We start from the raw sequence: 16,976 nt of genomic DNA, 5'->3' as shown, positions 1-16,976 counted from the left end.
GGCACTCCCCACCCTCTCATATCCAAGCTGTCTATAGACATTTGGCAGCATAGAAGGGACTTGTATAGAGAGATGAGGAAGAAACTAGTTACAGTTTCCCACTGTCCCTGCCTCAGGTCAGAAAAGCCCTATTAGCAGCTATACCTTGAATTCTATGCACTTGCCAGCTCTGAGGGGTAGAACATTTGCATAAGAGGGGTGTGGGTGGGAATAGCACCACTCCTCCTTCATTCTCCCCTCCCATGGGCGGTATATCCAGTAACTGGAATCCTCAAGCAAAGACAAGGTGTCAGGCGCACAGTGACAGGGTCTAAGAGTGGTTCAGACTGCCTTACCCGCCCAATTTCACAGTTGCTTTCCTTTTTGATCCTTGTGTAAAGCTACCTAGGTGGTGTCCAAGCTAGGGCCACAAGTTACATGAGGTTCAAGCAGGAGAGGGGAGATGCATCATGATCCTGCTGTGATGGCTTTTCCGTCTCCCCTCAAGTGCTATCTACAACTTAGAAAGAATATAAGCTGAGACCCTAGGCTTCTCGCTGGATGTGACTTTCATTTTCACAAACAACCCACTGTGCCCAATGTTGTCCTTCCTGTCCTATATTATCAGGGAACCTAGGGAGATGAGTTTGGCTAGAACTAGACACAGCCTTAATATTCATTATTTATTCTCAGAACATACAAACTCATCTTCTCAGAGAATAGAAAACAGAAATTTCACTCAGTGACTTAAAGATGAACACAGCCAGCTCACCCTGTCCCCACATCTACTAAAAAAATTCCCTGGGGGAGGGACGCCTAGAGTGCACAGCACCCCTTGGCACAGGGCTGTGCACAGTTCTAAAGGCTCTTGACTTGTTTTATATGCCAAATGGGAAAACAGCTGTCAAAATGACAGAGTCCACAGTCCACAATCCTCATGGTGCCAGATCCCCTGGGTTATCTAGGGCAACAGCATCGCTGCAATGCACATGGTTACACTGTCAAGTCCTTGCCGAAGAAGATCCTACACAGGCAGCCAGATGTGTTCAGTCTTGGGGGTAGTGCCAGCAGGTTGCCCTATAAACTGGGAAGAGTTCTTGGCCCAGTACAATGTGAAAACCCCCCAAAGGGGCAAAGCTGAGCCTAACATCTGTGCTTTCCCTGCCTCCCACAGCATCCTCCTATGGTTTTGGAGTCTCACTCAGGCCTCCGACCTTAGGGTCTAAGCCAGGGAGTCTGATTGTTTCCAAGCTCCCATAACCCAAGACTGAGAACCTGGAAAGAGGAATGTGAGGGTCTTAAAGAACAGGCATCACGCAGCTTCACAGCATGTCCTTAAACCCACTGGAGGAGTGCTGTGTCAAGCAAAGATGGTCTCTTCTCGGCGCTTCTTGGTGAGGATGGTGCCTGGCTTGTGCTGAGCATCTGGGTGGTTGGCTAGCTCTGGGGGACAGGAAGACACTGGGCTCTCCAGGATGGCTTGCTTCAGCTCATAGAACACAGCTGAGTCCTCTTTGGTGAGGAAGGTGATGGCCACACCACTCTTGCCTGCTCGTCCCGTACGGCCAATGCGGTGGATATAATCTGGGGAGCAGGAGGAATATCACCCTGGGACCAGGCCAGATGCCCTGGTGGGCACTGTATGAAGCATCTACTCCTAAAGGCACCCACTCCTATCCCCCATGAACCTTTATGGGCAGAGAATCCACCTTACCCTGCCCATATCTGATGCTCCCACAGAGCCTTCCACTGCTGTCTCCCCAATCCCACTGCTGACTATGATCATCCTACTACACCAAGTGTCACCTAGCCCCATTCTTTTCTATAACCCTGAAGACAGAAGTGTTATTCCATGTACTAGGATAACCAACCCAGACGAGCTGATGGGCAAGAGCTTTTCTCATCAGGACCGGTGTACCCAGACTGGAAGCTGGGAGCTCCTCAGAACAGCATTGACCCTAAGTGGAAGGACCTAGAGTCTCACCTTACACTGAATTAAAGCTGCTTTCCTGTGCACTTACCTTCAATGTTTTTGGCCATATCATAGTTGACAACCATAGACACATCCTGGATGTCGATACCACGACCAGCCACATCTGTAGCCACCAAAATATCCTTGGCCCCAGCCTTGAGGTTGGACAGCGCAAATTCTCGCTGCTCCTGACCTTTTCCACCATGCAGTGTACAAGCATTGTACTGTTGGAAGAATGGTAAGGTAGACAATAATGGGAATATGGGAAGACACAAAAATAAAGAGAATGGGGATGGAGGGGAAGGGTTGGGGAGAACAGCAGATAGGAAAAGGGAAGGAGGCAAGAGAAAGAATACAATTCAAAGAGAGGAAAGAACAGGTGAAGTGAAAAAAGGGATGGGAGGGAACAGAGCGTGGCAGAGGCAGACAAAGTAAGGTCAAAGGCAAAGCATCTGGGTGGTTGGAATCAGGTGAGAAGTTCTCAGAGAATTAGGAGAGATTAGGGTGGAAAGCAGGGATCAGGAAATTTAAGGAAGATGAAGAATTGAAGGTCAAGGATACAAAAACTCTCCCTGTCAAGGGCACTGATTATCAATATTTGCCTCCTGACCCTATTATCTCCACTCCCAAACATATACAAACAGCATGAACCCAACTCTATTCCACACCCTCAGACCCTGTTAAGATGTATCTCGGGCTGGGGATGTGGCTCAAGCGGTAGCGCTCTCGCCTGGCATGTGTGCAGCCCGGGTTCGATCCTCAGCACCACATACAAACAAAGATGTTGTGTCCGCCGAAAAACTAAAAATAAATGAATAAATAAATATTTAAAAAAAAAAAAAAGATATATCTCAAAAACCTCTTTCTGCCCACACCCTACTTGGATGAAGACCCACAGCAGCTTTTGGCTGGTGCACCTGGAATGGACAGGGAGTCCTAGCAACTGCCTTAGTTCTCCTCAAACATTCTTTTCATTTTGGCCCTGGTTGGCTGAATGTTAGAAAGGTTAAAGGATGAGAACTCAAAGTAGGTGCCTAAGGGACTGCCCCCACCCCCAGTGTCAAAAAGCAGCCACAGAGACTGCTGCTCTCCCTTGCCAAACATACCCCCATTTTCTCCAGGGACTTGGCCAACACATCACAACCCTTCTTTTGATTGACAAAAATGATGATGGGTGGATCAAAGCCTTGTTCCAATATTGCCAGCAGCTTTTTCCTGGGGAGAAAAATGAGATGCATATTTCCCACTCTAAGTGAAACACCCAACCCTGACCTGTGAACACCAATTTCAGGATCTTAAATGCCAATGGCATTCTAAAAAAGAAAACAAACTCTTCAACATGGCAGAACAATTGCCCAGCAGTGACTGCATTGGAAGAAGTTCTCAAAGCACTTCCTCTCTCCACCAGTTTCCCCAGCTCAGCTGTCGCCATACCTCTTTTCTGACTCTGACATGAGGAAGACCTTCTGTTCCACACGCTCATGGGGCTTGCCTGCCGAGCCAATGTATACCACAGCAGGTCGCCGAAGATAGCTCCTGGCCAGACGCTCCACCGCTGGGGGCATGGTGGCAGTGAACATGACTGTCTACGAAAACAGGAGGCTCAGCCCTGGGCCCAGGCAGATATAATCACATATCCCACTATCACCACAAGCTAAAAAGAATCTAAAATGTGTTCTACTGTAAGTTTGATAGCTATCACCTTAGGAACAGTGTCCTTTGCTTTCCTATTTTTCCCCAATACCTGTTCATTCAGGCACTTTACATCCTACAATGACAAGAAGGGCTAGAGCATTTGCTACCTGTTGTCCTGGGTAGTAGCATGATTTTTTGAAATAATTTTTTCAGGACTAAGCTAAAAGGCCACCCTTAAAGACTGTCAGAGGATTGTACCTAGGCACACCTTATCATTCCAGAAACACGTACTCTGAGCCTATATAAGGCAAAAAGAGTCTACAAGCAGGTGTAGGAACTTGCCCAACTTTTCCCAACCCAGGGAAGCAGTCTTACTTGGCGGTACTTATGTTTTCCTGACTCAAAGTTGGCCAACATCTTCTCAGGATCCTCAGCCTCATCTGTGTCTGGTTTCTGGTTGCTGACAGGCATGTGCTCCAGGATCTTCTGGACATCTGGCTCAAAGCCCATGTCAATCATCCTATCTGCCTCATCCAGAACCACATAGGTACAGCGGCTCAACACTAGGTAACGGTTTTCCAGTACATCAATCAGACGTCCCGGGGTAGCGATCACGATCTAGGGAGTATTCTGTAATTATATTCAGCCCCAGAAGGCAAACCCCTTCTTTTCTCTGATGTGAACTATCCACCCAGTTGAGTAACAGACCTCCAGTGCTAAGGAACTTGGAACCCAACCTCTAGATGAGTTTGGCAGTATAAAAATTCCTAAGAACTTATATGAAATAATTTTTGCTACCTCAGGAATAAATAAATGGGGTCTCTAAAGTAAGACAGAGATTAGATAGAGAAGGCAAAAATCAGAAGGAACTTTCTATATAGGAGAGAGACTAATATTTGAAAGTGGCTGCATGAAGAGATGCCACTGAGAAGTTTGCACAACTCAATTCCTACCGATTTCTAAAAGGCTCACATCCTCTTTCCTGACAGGAAGGTAACATGCAAAGTCAATGATGTGGGCTGGCAAAGTAGTAAGAGCACAGGCTTTGGATATGAACCTCCGCTTTGTCTGCTGCTAGCCAGCTATGTGGGACTTCAGGCAATTTATTAACCCAAGTCTCAGCTTCATTTATAAAATGGTGATCCCACTCCCTGTTTTCATGTTTGTTGTGAGAATTAATAAGCTAATATTTATGCATTACGTGCAGTATGACCCATGGTGCATAAGATCTGAATAAGTAGTACATATACATAACCTAGTCCCTTTTTTCATTTTACTGCACATCTATTCCAGAAACTAGAAACAAATGCCCGAGAGAGAGAGCCTTCCCAAACAGCAGGTGGTTGCTGGCAAGGGAAACAAACCTCACAACCCATGCGCAGCCTGAAGCCCTGGTCTTCTCTGGAGATACCACCAATGACAGCCACAGTGCGGATGCCTAGCGGCTTCCCAAATTTGATGGTCTCTTCCTCAATCTGCTGAGCCAACTCACGAGTAGGAGCCAGGATGATGGCATAAGGGCCCTGGTCTGACTCTTCGATCCTGTGGTAAATGGGGTGTCCCACAGCTTCATGAGCTTTGGTTCTTATTCAACCACAAATAGGAGCAAGACAAAATCACTTTTAAGGCTAACTATGGGAATAGGGAGGCTTGTGGGAAAAGAATGTAGGGATCCCACTTAAAAATTAAAGACTCCAGGGCTGGGGTGGTGTCTCAGTGGTAGAATGCTTGCCTAGCACATGAAAGGCACTGGGTTTGACATAAAAAAAAAAAAGAAATTAAAAAAAAAAAATTAAAGACTCCAGAATAACAAGTTTCTCTAAGGATTGATCCTTGCCAGCAACAAGCATATACTTCTTTGATATCATGATCCAATTATTCACTCATATCCAACCCAAAATAAAGAAGGCAGCTTCTGATTATAGACTTAGAAAGGCAACACCAGGGACTGGGATGTAGCTCAGTACTAGAGCACTTGCCTAGCACATGCAAGGTCCTGGGTTCAATCCCCAGCACTGCAAAAACACAATAAAACAACAACCAAAAAAACCCCACAAAAACCTCAACAAACATTACAATTTTCACTTCTCATACCAATCCAAACTCACTCCAACTGAAGCCAGCTGAACCTACCTGTCAATTTTGGGAAGTGTGGTGATCCAGACCAGCAACGGGATGAGGAAGGCTGCAGTTTTACCACTGCCAGTCTCAGCCACACCAATGATGTCACGATTTTGTAACCCAATTGGAATTGCCTGGCGCTGGATAGGGGTTGGTTCCTGCAGTGACCCAAAGAAATAATAATGGGTGCATGTACTACCCAAGCTACTGCTAACATAGCAGGCAATGTGCCAGCACAATGTATTTGGGTGGACACAGTACAATTCACAGGAAAGGGGCACAAAAAGAAACACAATCCCTAAATGGCCAATACTTCCACCAGAAAGTGACAGATAGGGTCATTTTGGTGCCCAAGGGCAGAGAAGATACCAAATAATCAAGGAACAAAATTTTCTATTCCCAAATTAAGATTGTAGGAACATGGCTGGTCTCCTGGGTCAATTGTCCTTTCTTACCTTATAGCCACATTTATCAATGACCTCCAAGATGTGTGGGGGCAGAGAAGAGTCTTTCCAGGATCGAATGGGATTAGGGATTTTGCCACCTTTGGTGGTAATGCTATAGTCCTCACGGAAGATCCGCCAGTCCCTGTCTGTCATCTCATCTAACTTCTTCTGCGACCAATGACGATCATCCCAGCGCTGTTTGGCTTCTTTCTTTCGAAGTTTTCGGAGTCTTGCTCTGGAGCAGAATGCAAGGATTAAATGGAATCAGTAACTTCTACCTCCTTTCTGGAGAAACCCTGGGCTCTGTCCAACCACCTCAACTACTCACTCCTCCTGCTCCTTTTCTTCCAGTGTTCGCCTCTTCTCCATTAGGTCTCCATAAAAGCGTGACTGCTCTCGTTTCTGCTGCTTTAGGTCAATGCCTGCAATGAAGCCTCGCCCCAACAACTGCACCTGGTGCCGTTCTTTGTATCTAGAATTGAGATAGGAAGAAAAAAAAAGGAGGAGCTATTGTAGCAGCAGAGGGTAAAGATAGACTGTCAATATGCATCAGTTCTCCCTGACCAGCATCTTTCCTCTCCCAGAGCTGGTTGAGTATTACCAATTTTCCCATCCCAGTTTTATCTTACTTTTTATCTACCTCTGTCACCACTAGCTCTCTCTCTCTCTCTAGGGCTGCCTAGTGTCGAAGACAAGGGACTCAGGCCAAAGCTACTCACAGGGGGTTGTAATCGATGGATGTGTCCTCAGATGCATCCCACTCAAAGACAAACTTGCGATCATTGAGATGCCTTGTTCGACGTCGCTTTTTGATGCCACCCAGGTAACGTTCCTGCCCGGACAGCACAAAACCAGTCAATTTCAAGGCTCAACTCTCACATACAGAGGCCAGAATGGCCAAATAACTGTTCTTCGTGTGTGTGTGTAGATGAAGCCAAGGCCTGCACCTTAATAGCGTGCAGTTCCTTGCTCTTATCCTTCTCTTCCCGGATCTTCTGACGACCTTCCTCATCCTCATTTCCATTGGTCTCCCGCTCCATTCTCTCCCTTCGTTCCCGGCGTTCCCTTTCCTGAGGGTCTTCTGCAGACCAAAGAAAGAAAAGTTGCAGAAGAATTCAGTGGAAGTAAAAAGGAAAGGGAATGGAGGGAATCCAGACAATACCAAATGAAGAAAAAGAAATAGACTTATGATACAAGGGAGATCTAATAAAAAAGATATTTTTCTCATAAATTTCCACCATCCTTCCCTCTTCCAAATTCTGGAGCAAACAGGTTTCTCTCTTTCTAAGTGACACCATAATCCTATCCCACCCTTTCCACACAGGATAGAAAAACAAACCCAACATCTTCCTGCCCAAGTCTTGGAACTGTTTCCTTTTCTTCCTTTCTTCTTCAAGCATTCTCTGCCGCTCTTCCACTTCCTGCTGCCGTCGCTTTAGAGCTTCAGCTTCCCGCTCTGCTTTGGAGAGGAACTTAGGCTACAAAACAAAGAGTGGGGGATATGGCTCAGTGGTAGAGCACACTTGGCTATAGCATGTAAGCTCCTGGTTTCAGTCCCCAGCACCACAAAAAAATAAAATAAAGAGGGAACTGTGATCTGGGAGCAGGGAACAATCACATTACTGCTAGGAAGACTACATGGAATCCCCCCAAAATATTTGCAAAGGCATTAAGCCTATTAAGGAAAACAAATAGGCCTAGGATCCTGTTATGGGCTGAACTATGTACACTCCCAAATTCACATGTTAAATTCCTAATCCGCAGTACCTCAGGATTTGGCTGTATTTAGATCAGGACCTTTAAAGAAGAAATCAAATTAAAATGAGACCACCAAGGTAGGATTAGGCCACCTAATCCAATAGGACTGGGGACCTTATAAAAAGAAGAAATTTGAACACACAGAGACACCAGGGACACATGTGCACAAAGAGATGACCATGTGAATACAGAGAAAAAAAAATCCACAGCCAGAAGAGGGGCTTCAGAAGAAATAACTCTACTGATATCCTGACCTTGGACTTCTTTTTAAAATCTTTTTATTTGAAATTGTGAAATTTGAGGTTTCGTCTTCTTATCATCATCATCTTCTTGTTTTCAGTTCTGGAGACTAAACCCAAGTTCTCACATATGTTACTCAAGTACTGTACCAATGAGTTACATCTCCAGCCCTTTTATTTTATTTTTTGAGACAATATCTCATTAAGTTGCCCAGGCGGGCCTCAAACTTGTAATCTTCCTTCCTTGGTCTCCTAAGTGGCTGGGATTACTGGTATGAACCACCTAACCCAGTTTTTTTTGTTTTTGTTTTTGTTTTTTAATACTATTTTAGTTGTAGACGGACACAATACCTTTATTTTGCTTATTTTTATGTGGTGCTAGGATCAAACCCAGTGCCTCACATATGCTCGGCAAGTGCTCTACCACTGAGCCACAACCCCGGTCCCCAACACAACTTTAACCCAGTTCAAAATAATGTCTATTATTAAAGCTACCCAGACTATGGTATTTTGTTATGTCACCCAGAGTATGCTAATAGAGACCCCAAAGTTTTTACCTTAGCCTCAGCTTCTTCCTCAGCCTTTTTCTTGGCTAAAAGTTCCTCCAGAGATAGTGGCTGGGCCTGAAGACAAAACACAGGACTTCATTCCATAGAAGCTCTCTTCCATTGGACCAACAAAGCAAGGCTACACTTTGCAGGAAGACGAAAAAATTATTTCTTTTTTACCTTAGGCTTCTTATCACCATGCTCATCATCTTCATCCTTTTTAGAGTCTCTGTCCTTCCGAGATTTAAAATCTTTTCCTCGGCCAGGCGATAAACTTTAAGGAAAAAGAACAAGAAAGGTCTATATCACTGTCTTACTCTAGTTCCTGGATGAGATATAGACTGAGCCCCAAGAGGATGAAGGAAGTTTCCTCATAACTCAACAAGATGGCCTAGCCCATGGTTATCCATCATGTCCTAAGGCTCTCTTGGCAGGCAAGGTCCCCCTCTGCCTACTCTGACATCTAATTATGGCATTTTCTTAGCCCTATTCTACCTGAATCTCCTTTTCTGAAACCAATATCTTCTGGGAAGTGGGCCTTCTCTATTAATGTCAAAAATGTTTTCTCCAGCTCCGGGGGTATAGCTCAGTGGTAAACACATACACAAGGTCTTGGGTTCAATCCCCAGCACCACAAAATAAAGCAGTTGCACTCAGGGAAAAAAAAGAAAAGAAAAAACTCTTAATTTTATAATACACAATGAATTGAGCCTACCTGGCAACCCCTACAAGCCAAGAAAATACTACCATTTATATCCAGCACTCAGCATCTTTCCCTACTATCTACGCCAGCAAGCCTTTCCCCACGCCTGCTACATGCTTAATCTACAAGAGATCTCAAACAATCCCACTGAGTTTCTGTTTTAAGTATTCTGTCCTTTGCCTTATCCAGGGTCTGATAAGAACTTTACATAGAAAGTTTCCAAAGGAAAGAGATCAAAACACTGGGACATTAAGCTATTCTATTCTATTCATTTAGGTACTAGGGATTGAACTCAGGGGTGCTTTATCACTGAGTTACATCCCTAATCCTTTTTTTTATTTTGAGACAGGGTCTTTCGAAGTTGTCCAGTGTTATGGGTTTGATATGAGGTGTCCTCCAAGAGTTCATGTGTGAGACAATGCAATAAAGTTTAGAGGTGAAATGACTGGGTCATGAAATTCCTAACCTAACCTAATTAGGTTAATTCTTTTTAAAAAAATATTTATTTTTTAGTTTTAGGTGGACACAATATCTTTATTTTTTAATTTTTTTAGAGAGAGAGAGAGAATTTTTTTTTTAATATTTATTTTTTAGTTTTCGGCAGACACAACATCTTTATTTGTATGTGGTGCTGAGGATCGAACCCAGGCCGCATGCATGCCAGGCGAGCATGCTACCGCTTGAGCCACATCCGGAGCCCCTGTTTTTTTTATTTTTATGTGATGTTGAGGATCGAACCCAGTGCCCCACTCATGACAGGCGAGCGCGCTACTTCTTGAGCCACATCCCTAGCCCTACGTTAATTCTTAACCTAATCCCCTGGTAGGGACTAACCAGGTGGTAACTGTAGGCAGAGAGGATGTGGCTGGAGGAGATGGGTCCCTGGGAATCTGCCTTTGGGGTATACATTTTGTCCTTACTGAGCAGAGCTCTCTCTCTGCTTCCTGGAGCCAAGTTCCCAGCTGCTTTCCTCTACCACACACTTCTGCCATATTCTGCTGCAGTCAAAGCTCCAAGAAATGGAATCAGTCATCTATCAACTGAGACCTCTGAAACTGTGAGCTCCCAAATAAACTTTTCCTCCTGTAACTGTTCTTGTCAGATCTTTTGGTCACAGCAGCAAAACGCTAACTAAAACGCCCAGAGTGGCCTCAAATTTGTGATCTTTGTGCCTCAGTCTCCCAAGCAGCTGGGATTAGGGGTGTGTGCCACCATGCCCCATAACATTAGGCTATGGGGCAGGGAGGGGGACCACTGGAGATTTAACCGAAAGGCCCTGAATCCGTGAGCCACATCCCCAGCACCCGCTCCTTTTTTTTTTTTAGTTCTTGATGAACCTTTATTTTTATTTATTTATATGTGGTGCTAAGAATCAAACCCAGTGCCTCACACATGCTGGGCAAGTGCTCTACCACTGAGCTATAACCCCAGCCCAGCAGCCCTTATTTTTTATTTTGAGACAGAGTCTTGCTAAGTTCCTGAGGGCTTTGTTAAATTGCTGAGGCTGTTCTCAAACTTGCAATTCTCCTCAAGTTCCCAACTTGCTGGGATTACAGGAGTGTGCCACCATGCCCAGTGACATTAAGCTATTTTAACAAATATATGTTGTATATCCTGGGTAGGAAACTGAATGATATAATGGAGCTACCGGAGTGTTTTGTAGGCTAATAACCTTTTCAAACTAATTTCTAAATTCCAAGCACAAGTTGAGCCTCAAAATGTGACTTTACTAACCATTATACTTTCTAAAGAAAACACATACTTTCTAGAAAGACAATTCTGCAATAACTACCAACAAAATCTGCTAAGAGAAATTAATTTTCCTATGAAGCTGAGATAACTGAGATGCAGAAAGGAAGAGATGAGCACACCCCCCTAAAACCCACTCTCATTCCCTAAGGTACCTGGATCGTTTACGGTCCTTGTCTCGTCTGTGCCCATCCTTGTCTCGATCGCGGTCCTTCTTATTCCGATCTCGGTCCTTATCTCGTTCTCGTTCTTTGTGCCGTCGTTCTCTGGAATACAGCAAACTTAAGAAATCACTTGATATTTCCAGAGTATCTTACTTCACTATTGCCCTGATAAGGTTCTGTACCAAGAACTGCACCTTCCTCTCCGAAGTGATTGTTACAAATTGTGGAATATATTTCCCAGGGCAATAACAACGGAATTCGAAGAATATCTCATAGATAAGAGTTGCAATGCTAAGTATAAATGATGACAATGACAGACCATGGACAACTATGCAAACATGTTAACTATCTTCCTTGATTATGTGGACTTTCATCTTACAAGCTCCCTTTCAACCTCTGAGAGCTGAACAAAACTGAAAACACTTGCAGGTCCAACTGGGATAGCAGTACACTAATGTAGAAAAAGCAGATGTCTAATACTAGAGGCACTGAAGGAACCAAGAAAGAAGTTTGAAATGTATTCTCCCTTCTCATGTAACAGACATGCAAAGTCACTTCACCTCTCTGTAGACTTAGAACGGGAACGAGAGCGGGAGCGGCTGCCTCCTCGACGTCTATCCCTTGAACGATGTCGCTTCCTATCTTTAGATGGGGAGGACTTCCGGTCCCGGTCTCTATCCCGCTCTCTGTCAGGAGTCCGTGATCGCTTCCTTTCCTCCTTGGAAGGTGATGCATCTCGGTCCTTTTTATCAGCCAGTTCTCCTGCCATCTGTTGTAGGCAAGAGTAGGGGTTATTACACATAATTCACTCAAATCTCAAAACAACCCTGAGGTAGATATAATAGTCTGCCTACTTTAGAGATGAAGAAACTGAAGTTCAGGTATATAAACTAACTTACCTGAGGACACAGAAACAGTTTGGCTCCAGAGGCCCATTCTTACACACTAAACTGTACTCTGGGATTTTTATTTTAGTTTTTGAGGCGTACTGGGGATTGAACCTAAGGGGGCTGAGCTACATCCTCAGTCCTTTTTATTTTTTATTTTGAGTAAGGGTCTTGGTAAGTTGCCAGGCTGGCCTTGAACGTGAGATCTTCCCACCTCACTTCCCAAGTAGCTGGGATTCCTTTTTATACATTCACTTCTAAATATGTACAATGAGTATACCATATTTCAATAGACTTTAAGAGTATTAAAAGATGTGTTGATGAGATTCACAGCCTTTGGGACAGGAATCCCCTGTGTTTCTCCTTTGCTAGCAAAGCAATAAACCTTTTTCCTTTTTCTCAAAAAAAAAAAAAAGATGTGTTGGTGAATAAATAGTGTACCACAATTTCTAGAAATATCCCATATTGCTTATCTTAGGAGAATATTATGTATGCTAGCCTGCCAGGATTAGTCAATATATATATCTAAGGGAGATAAACTGTCTTGAGCTCAAAAGAGAAAAGTTCAACTTTGAGATTTACATTATAAACAGCACAAACAAAACCTAAAAGGAGATCAGCTGGGCATGGTGGTGCATGTCTGTAATCCCAGCAACTCAGGAGGCTGAGGCAGGAGGATCATAAGTTTGAGGCCAGCCTCAGCAATTTAGCAAGTCCCTAAGCAATGTAGCGAGACCCTATCGCAAAAGAGGGTGGGGAAACTATGCTGGGGGATGTGGCTCAGTGGTTAAGCCCCCTGGTTCAATCCCTGGTATCAAAATAAATAAATAAAAGAAAAAACAAAGCTGGATACAGTAGTACACACTTCTAATCCCAGCAACTCAGGAGGCTGAAGCATTAGGATTACAAGTTTGAAGCCAGACTAAGAAACATACTAAGATCCTGTCTCAGGTTTGGGTTTAGCTCAGTGCTAGTGGCCCTGGGCTCAATTCCTAGTACCACTTAAATAAAGAGGGGTCGGGCAGGAATGATCAGACTTGTATAAAGATTTAAAGAAATGTACCACCACTTTTAACTAGAGAGATTTGGTATAGGGTATACAGGACCTACATACACATTTTTCCTCAACTTCCCATGAATCTATAATTCATAGATTCAAAATTAAACATTAAAAAGTACCAAAAACTTGGGGCTGGGGATGTGACTCAAGTGGTAGCGCACTCGCCTGGCATGTGCGTGTTGCTGGGTTCGGTCCTCAGCACCACATACAAATAAAGATGTTGTGTCCGCCGAAAACTAAAAAATAAATATTAATTTAAAAAATTCTCTCTCTCTTTAAAAAAAAAAAGTACCAAAAACTAGGGTTGGGGGGGTCATAGCTCAGTTGGTAGAGAGCTTGCCTCACGTGTACAAGGACCTGGGTTTGATCCCCGGCACCACACACACAAAAAAAGTACCCAAAACTAGAAGTCCCAACTGACATCCCCTCCTCAGATTCTCACAGCCTTGATTATCTACATTATCCAGTCTCATGAAAGGTTTGAGCAGGAATTTGATCTGTTACCCTCCTATCTGGGGGACACTGAACACCATGCTATACTGTTTCTTTGACTACAAAATCCAATTCATGGGCTGGGGATGTGGCTCAAGTGGTAGCGTGCTCGCCTGGCATGCACAAGGCGGTGGGTTCGATCCTCAGCACCACATAAAAATAAAATAAAGATGTTGTGTCCATGAAAACTAAAAAATAAATATTAAAAAAAAAAAAAAAAAAATCCAATTCATTCAGGAGCCAAAATGACATCAAGTCTGAATCTGCTTCTACCCCATCATCATCAATACAATCATCATTCCTAAGACTTGGGATACATTTCTCAGAACTTATCATCCAAATGGTCCAGCTAGAATATCAATTCCCTAAGCTTCAGTGCACAATCCTCCTTTCCTATGCCATTCCTTGCCACATAGTCTGAAAAAAAGGAAAATGTGTAAGAATAAGAAAACAAAAATGAACAAGTAGTACTTTCAAAAAGTGCAGGCAACCCATTTTATCTTTAAAAATATTGTTCTATACCTGCACATCACACATATCACACAGAAATACTTATATTTCTTCCTCTTATAACTCGTAAGAAAATACAAAAGAAAGTATCCTGGACCTTATTCATTCTTTCAACAAATATTCATTGAGTTCTTAGTAGGTGCCAGATAGAGTAGTAAACAACACAAAACCTGTGACTTCACAAAAGTTAAATTCTAGTAGAGAGAATTTCAAATAGTAGTAAGAGCTAATGAAATCAATAATACAGGGTGATATGATGGGGAGCCACCCCACCTCCACCTTTCTGGATACTGCAAATTAAACCCAGAGGTATTCTGTAAGAGAATTACATTCCCAGTATTTTTAATTTTGAGACAGTGTCTAGTTAAGCTGCCCCAAACTGATCTAGAACTTGCCATCCTCCTGCCTCAGCCTCCTGAGTAGCTGGGATTACAGGTGTGTGCCACTGCCCCAAAAGGGAAAAATAACTTTAGTTGATTGACATTTAAGCTAAAACCTGAATGATGGAAGAGAAAGAGCCATGCAAAGATCAGGGAAAAGAACTTATTAGATAGAAGAGACGGCAAGTACTAAACTCTGGGACAGGTTTAAAAAGATTTGTATGACTGATGGGACTGAGGAGGTGTGTGTGTGTGTGAGGGGGTTGACTGGAGATGAGTCCAGTGAGGGAGGCAGGAGTAAATCATGAAAATGAGTTAGGACAGGGCAAAGAAACTTGAATTTCAAGTTAACTGCAATGGAAACCTTAGAATGGCTTTAAACAGGATGTGATAAGATCCAATTTTACATTGGGAATTACTTTTGGTAACTTTTACATATAAAATCATTGAGAATGCTATTACAGTACAGTCAGCCCTCTATATCCCTCCAAGGTTCTACATCCGTGGATTCCACCAACCACAGATGGAAAACATTTTTTAAAAATTACATGCGCATGGGTGTACACACACACACACACACAGGAGAAAGCAGCAGCAGCCAGTAAGAAAAAATATATATATATAAGGAAACTGTAGCAATACAGAAACCAAAGGAGGTTGTGGTCAACTGTGTCAGGTACCATTCAAGTGGAGTAAAGAAGCAACCATTACACTTGAAAAAATGGAAATTATTGGCGACCTTGACAAAAGCTGTTTCAAGGCAAGGAGGGAGCATAAGCATGACTAGTGAATTTGGAAGCGAGTGAAAAGTGAGAATAAATATAGACAACTTTTATTACAGATAATCAGGCCACCTCTGGCTATGCTTCCCAGCAGCCTTCCTCTTAAATCTCCACACCTTTGAGTTCCTCTGTTCTTGCAAAGCAAAAGGCAGATTTTTTTTTTTTCATTCATCTAAGTATTTATCGAGCGTGTACCATAAGCAAGGGTCAGTGCAAGGCGCTGTGTGAGTTACAAATGAAATTCTGTCCACAGGAAGCTTTTAGAACAACAGAGGCCATGAGACATATACCAAGATGAAGGCTCAGATGAAGTATTACAGGAGTTCAAAAGCAGCAGTTTTTCCTTTCATTTGTAAAAAGGGATTTAGAAGGCTCCACAGAGTAGGTGGCTTTTGAGCCTTTACGTATAGGCAGAATCTGAGGATGTGTAATTGAGGGCGCGGAAAAGAAGCAATTCCCCTCAAAAGAAATAATACAGGCGGTGCAGAGGCGGGAAGGTATGGACTGGTTTGGGGAGCAAACGAGTTACAGTTTGGCAGGAGCACGGGCTATTTGAAACAAGAACAGGTCGGAGTAGGGATATCACAGGCGCTGTACCCATGGGCAAAGGTCTAGGTTCATAACATCGTCCAGAGACGTGGGAGTGAGCCCTCAGCAGCCAACACTACCCCTGGGGCCCGCGCCCCTACACTCCTGCCCGCCAGAGCTTCCCGGGCTCGTGCCCTTTCGCTAAAGCGTTCTTTCCCGCCTCGTCCCGGAAGCAGGGGCTACAGTAGTGGACCCCACTCTTGCCCTCTCTGCAAGACCGTGGGGACCGCCTCCACCGCCCAGGACTCACCACCCTGTCTCTGAACCGCCTAACGCGGCCTCAACGTCGCTGAGCCGTCGCCATCTTTCCCATTTCCTGGTCGCCGAGGAACACCCTGGGCGCGCGGCAAGCTGGGAAGGCGAGTCCCCGGGCCTGCTCGGCTCAGGCAGGCAGTGAGGTCGGGAACTACTAATCCCAGAACGCACGGTGGGCGCGCCGGCCGGGCTGCGAGGTCTGCTGGGCAATGTGGTCCGTCAAAGCTTTTAGTCTGCGGAAAGAAGAGATTTCTGTGGTCGTGTAGCCCGCCGCACAGTCTTTTTCGAATGCGCTGGTCCTCTACAGTTAATGATTATCCTGACCGGTGGCTTATAGCGAAGTAATTTAGAGCTTCCTTAGTTAATGCTAGCACATAATGAAGTAACGGTAGTTAAAAGAGCGTTTTTACGAAAATTCTGAAAGATTATTAGTCTGTCCGTTTTACAGAAATTATTAGTCGTTACACTTTACAACTAGACAAACTAACGATCAGGTTCCAGGAGTAGACTAGTTTTTCACAAATGGGTTAGTTCACTGTGTGGAACTACCCCAGGTTTAGGAGTAACTGGGTTACTATAATATCCCTCAACTGGGTGAGTGCTGAACAACCCGTTATTAGGACAACTCAAAATGAGCCAACACATTGGACTCCAAAAGCCTCCAGGAAGGATGGTATCTCCTGAGCCGAGGCACCTGTTTTCTTAACA

General features: G+C 44.0%; 1 protein-coding gene across 1 annotated transcript; it reads right to left on the bottom strand.

Moving 5' to 3' along the window:
- Positions 1-648: 648 nt before the first annotated feature.
- Ddx23 (DEAD-box helicase 23) lies at positions 649-16,342 on the bottom strand. The gene is made up of 17 exons (XM_027949774.3): positions 16,264-16,342; positions 11,875-12,083; positions 11,306-11,416; positions 8,879-8,972; positions 8,708-8,773; positions 7,493-7,631; positions 7,101-7,234; positions 6,873-6,985; positions 6,482-6,625; positions 6,163-6,388; positions 5,720-5,865; positions 4,951-5,128; positions 3,962-4,204; positions 3,386-3,537; positions 3,058-3,166; positions 2,001-2,175; positions 649-1,563 (listed from the first exon to the last, which is right to left on the bottom strand). Exons 2-17 carry the CDS (start codon positions 12,081-12,083, stop codon positions 1,340-1,342), a joined length of 2,463 nt encoding a protein of 820 aa, XP_027805575.1. The 5' UTR covers positions 16,264-16,342; the 3' UTR covers positions 649-1,339.
- Positions 16,343-16,976: the final 634 nt, after the last annotated feature.

The sequence above is a fragment of the Marmota flaviventris genome, chromosome 3 (assembly GCF_047511675.1).
Source record: "Marmota flaviventris isolate mMarFla1 chromosome 3, mMarFla1.hap1, whole genome shotgun sequence".
NCBI classification, from domain to species: Eukaryota; Metazoa; Chordata; class Mammalia; order Rodentia; family Sciuridae; genus Marmota; species Marmota flaviventris.
The sequence above is the reverse complement of the archived record's forward strand: the minus strand, read 5'-3'. Positions and strand labels throughout refer to the sequence as shown.

Bases quoted from the DNA above. Each gene is read 5' to 3' on its own strand.
- Ddx23 (XM_027949774.3), bottom strand. From the start codon at position 12,083: ATGGCAGGAGAACTGGCTGATAAAAAGGACCGAGATGCATCACCTTCC. The intron at 6,986-7,100 runs GTGCAGGCCTTG...CTGTCCGGGCAG, and splicing joins AGGAACTGCACGCTATTAAG to GAACGTTACCTGGGTGGCAT. The intron at 5,866-6,162 runs GTAAGAAAGGAC...GGGTCACTGCAG, and splicing joins TTGATAAATGTGGCTATAAG to GAACCAACCCCTATCCAGCG.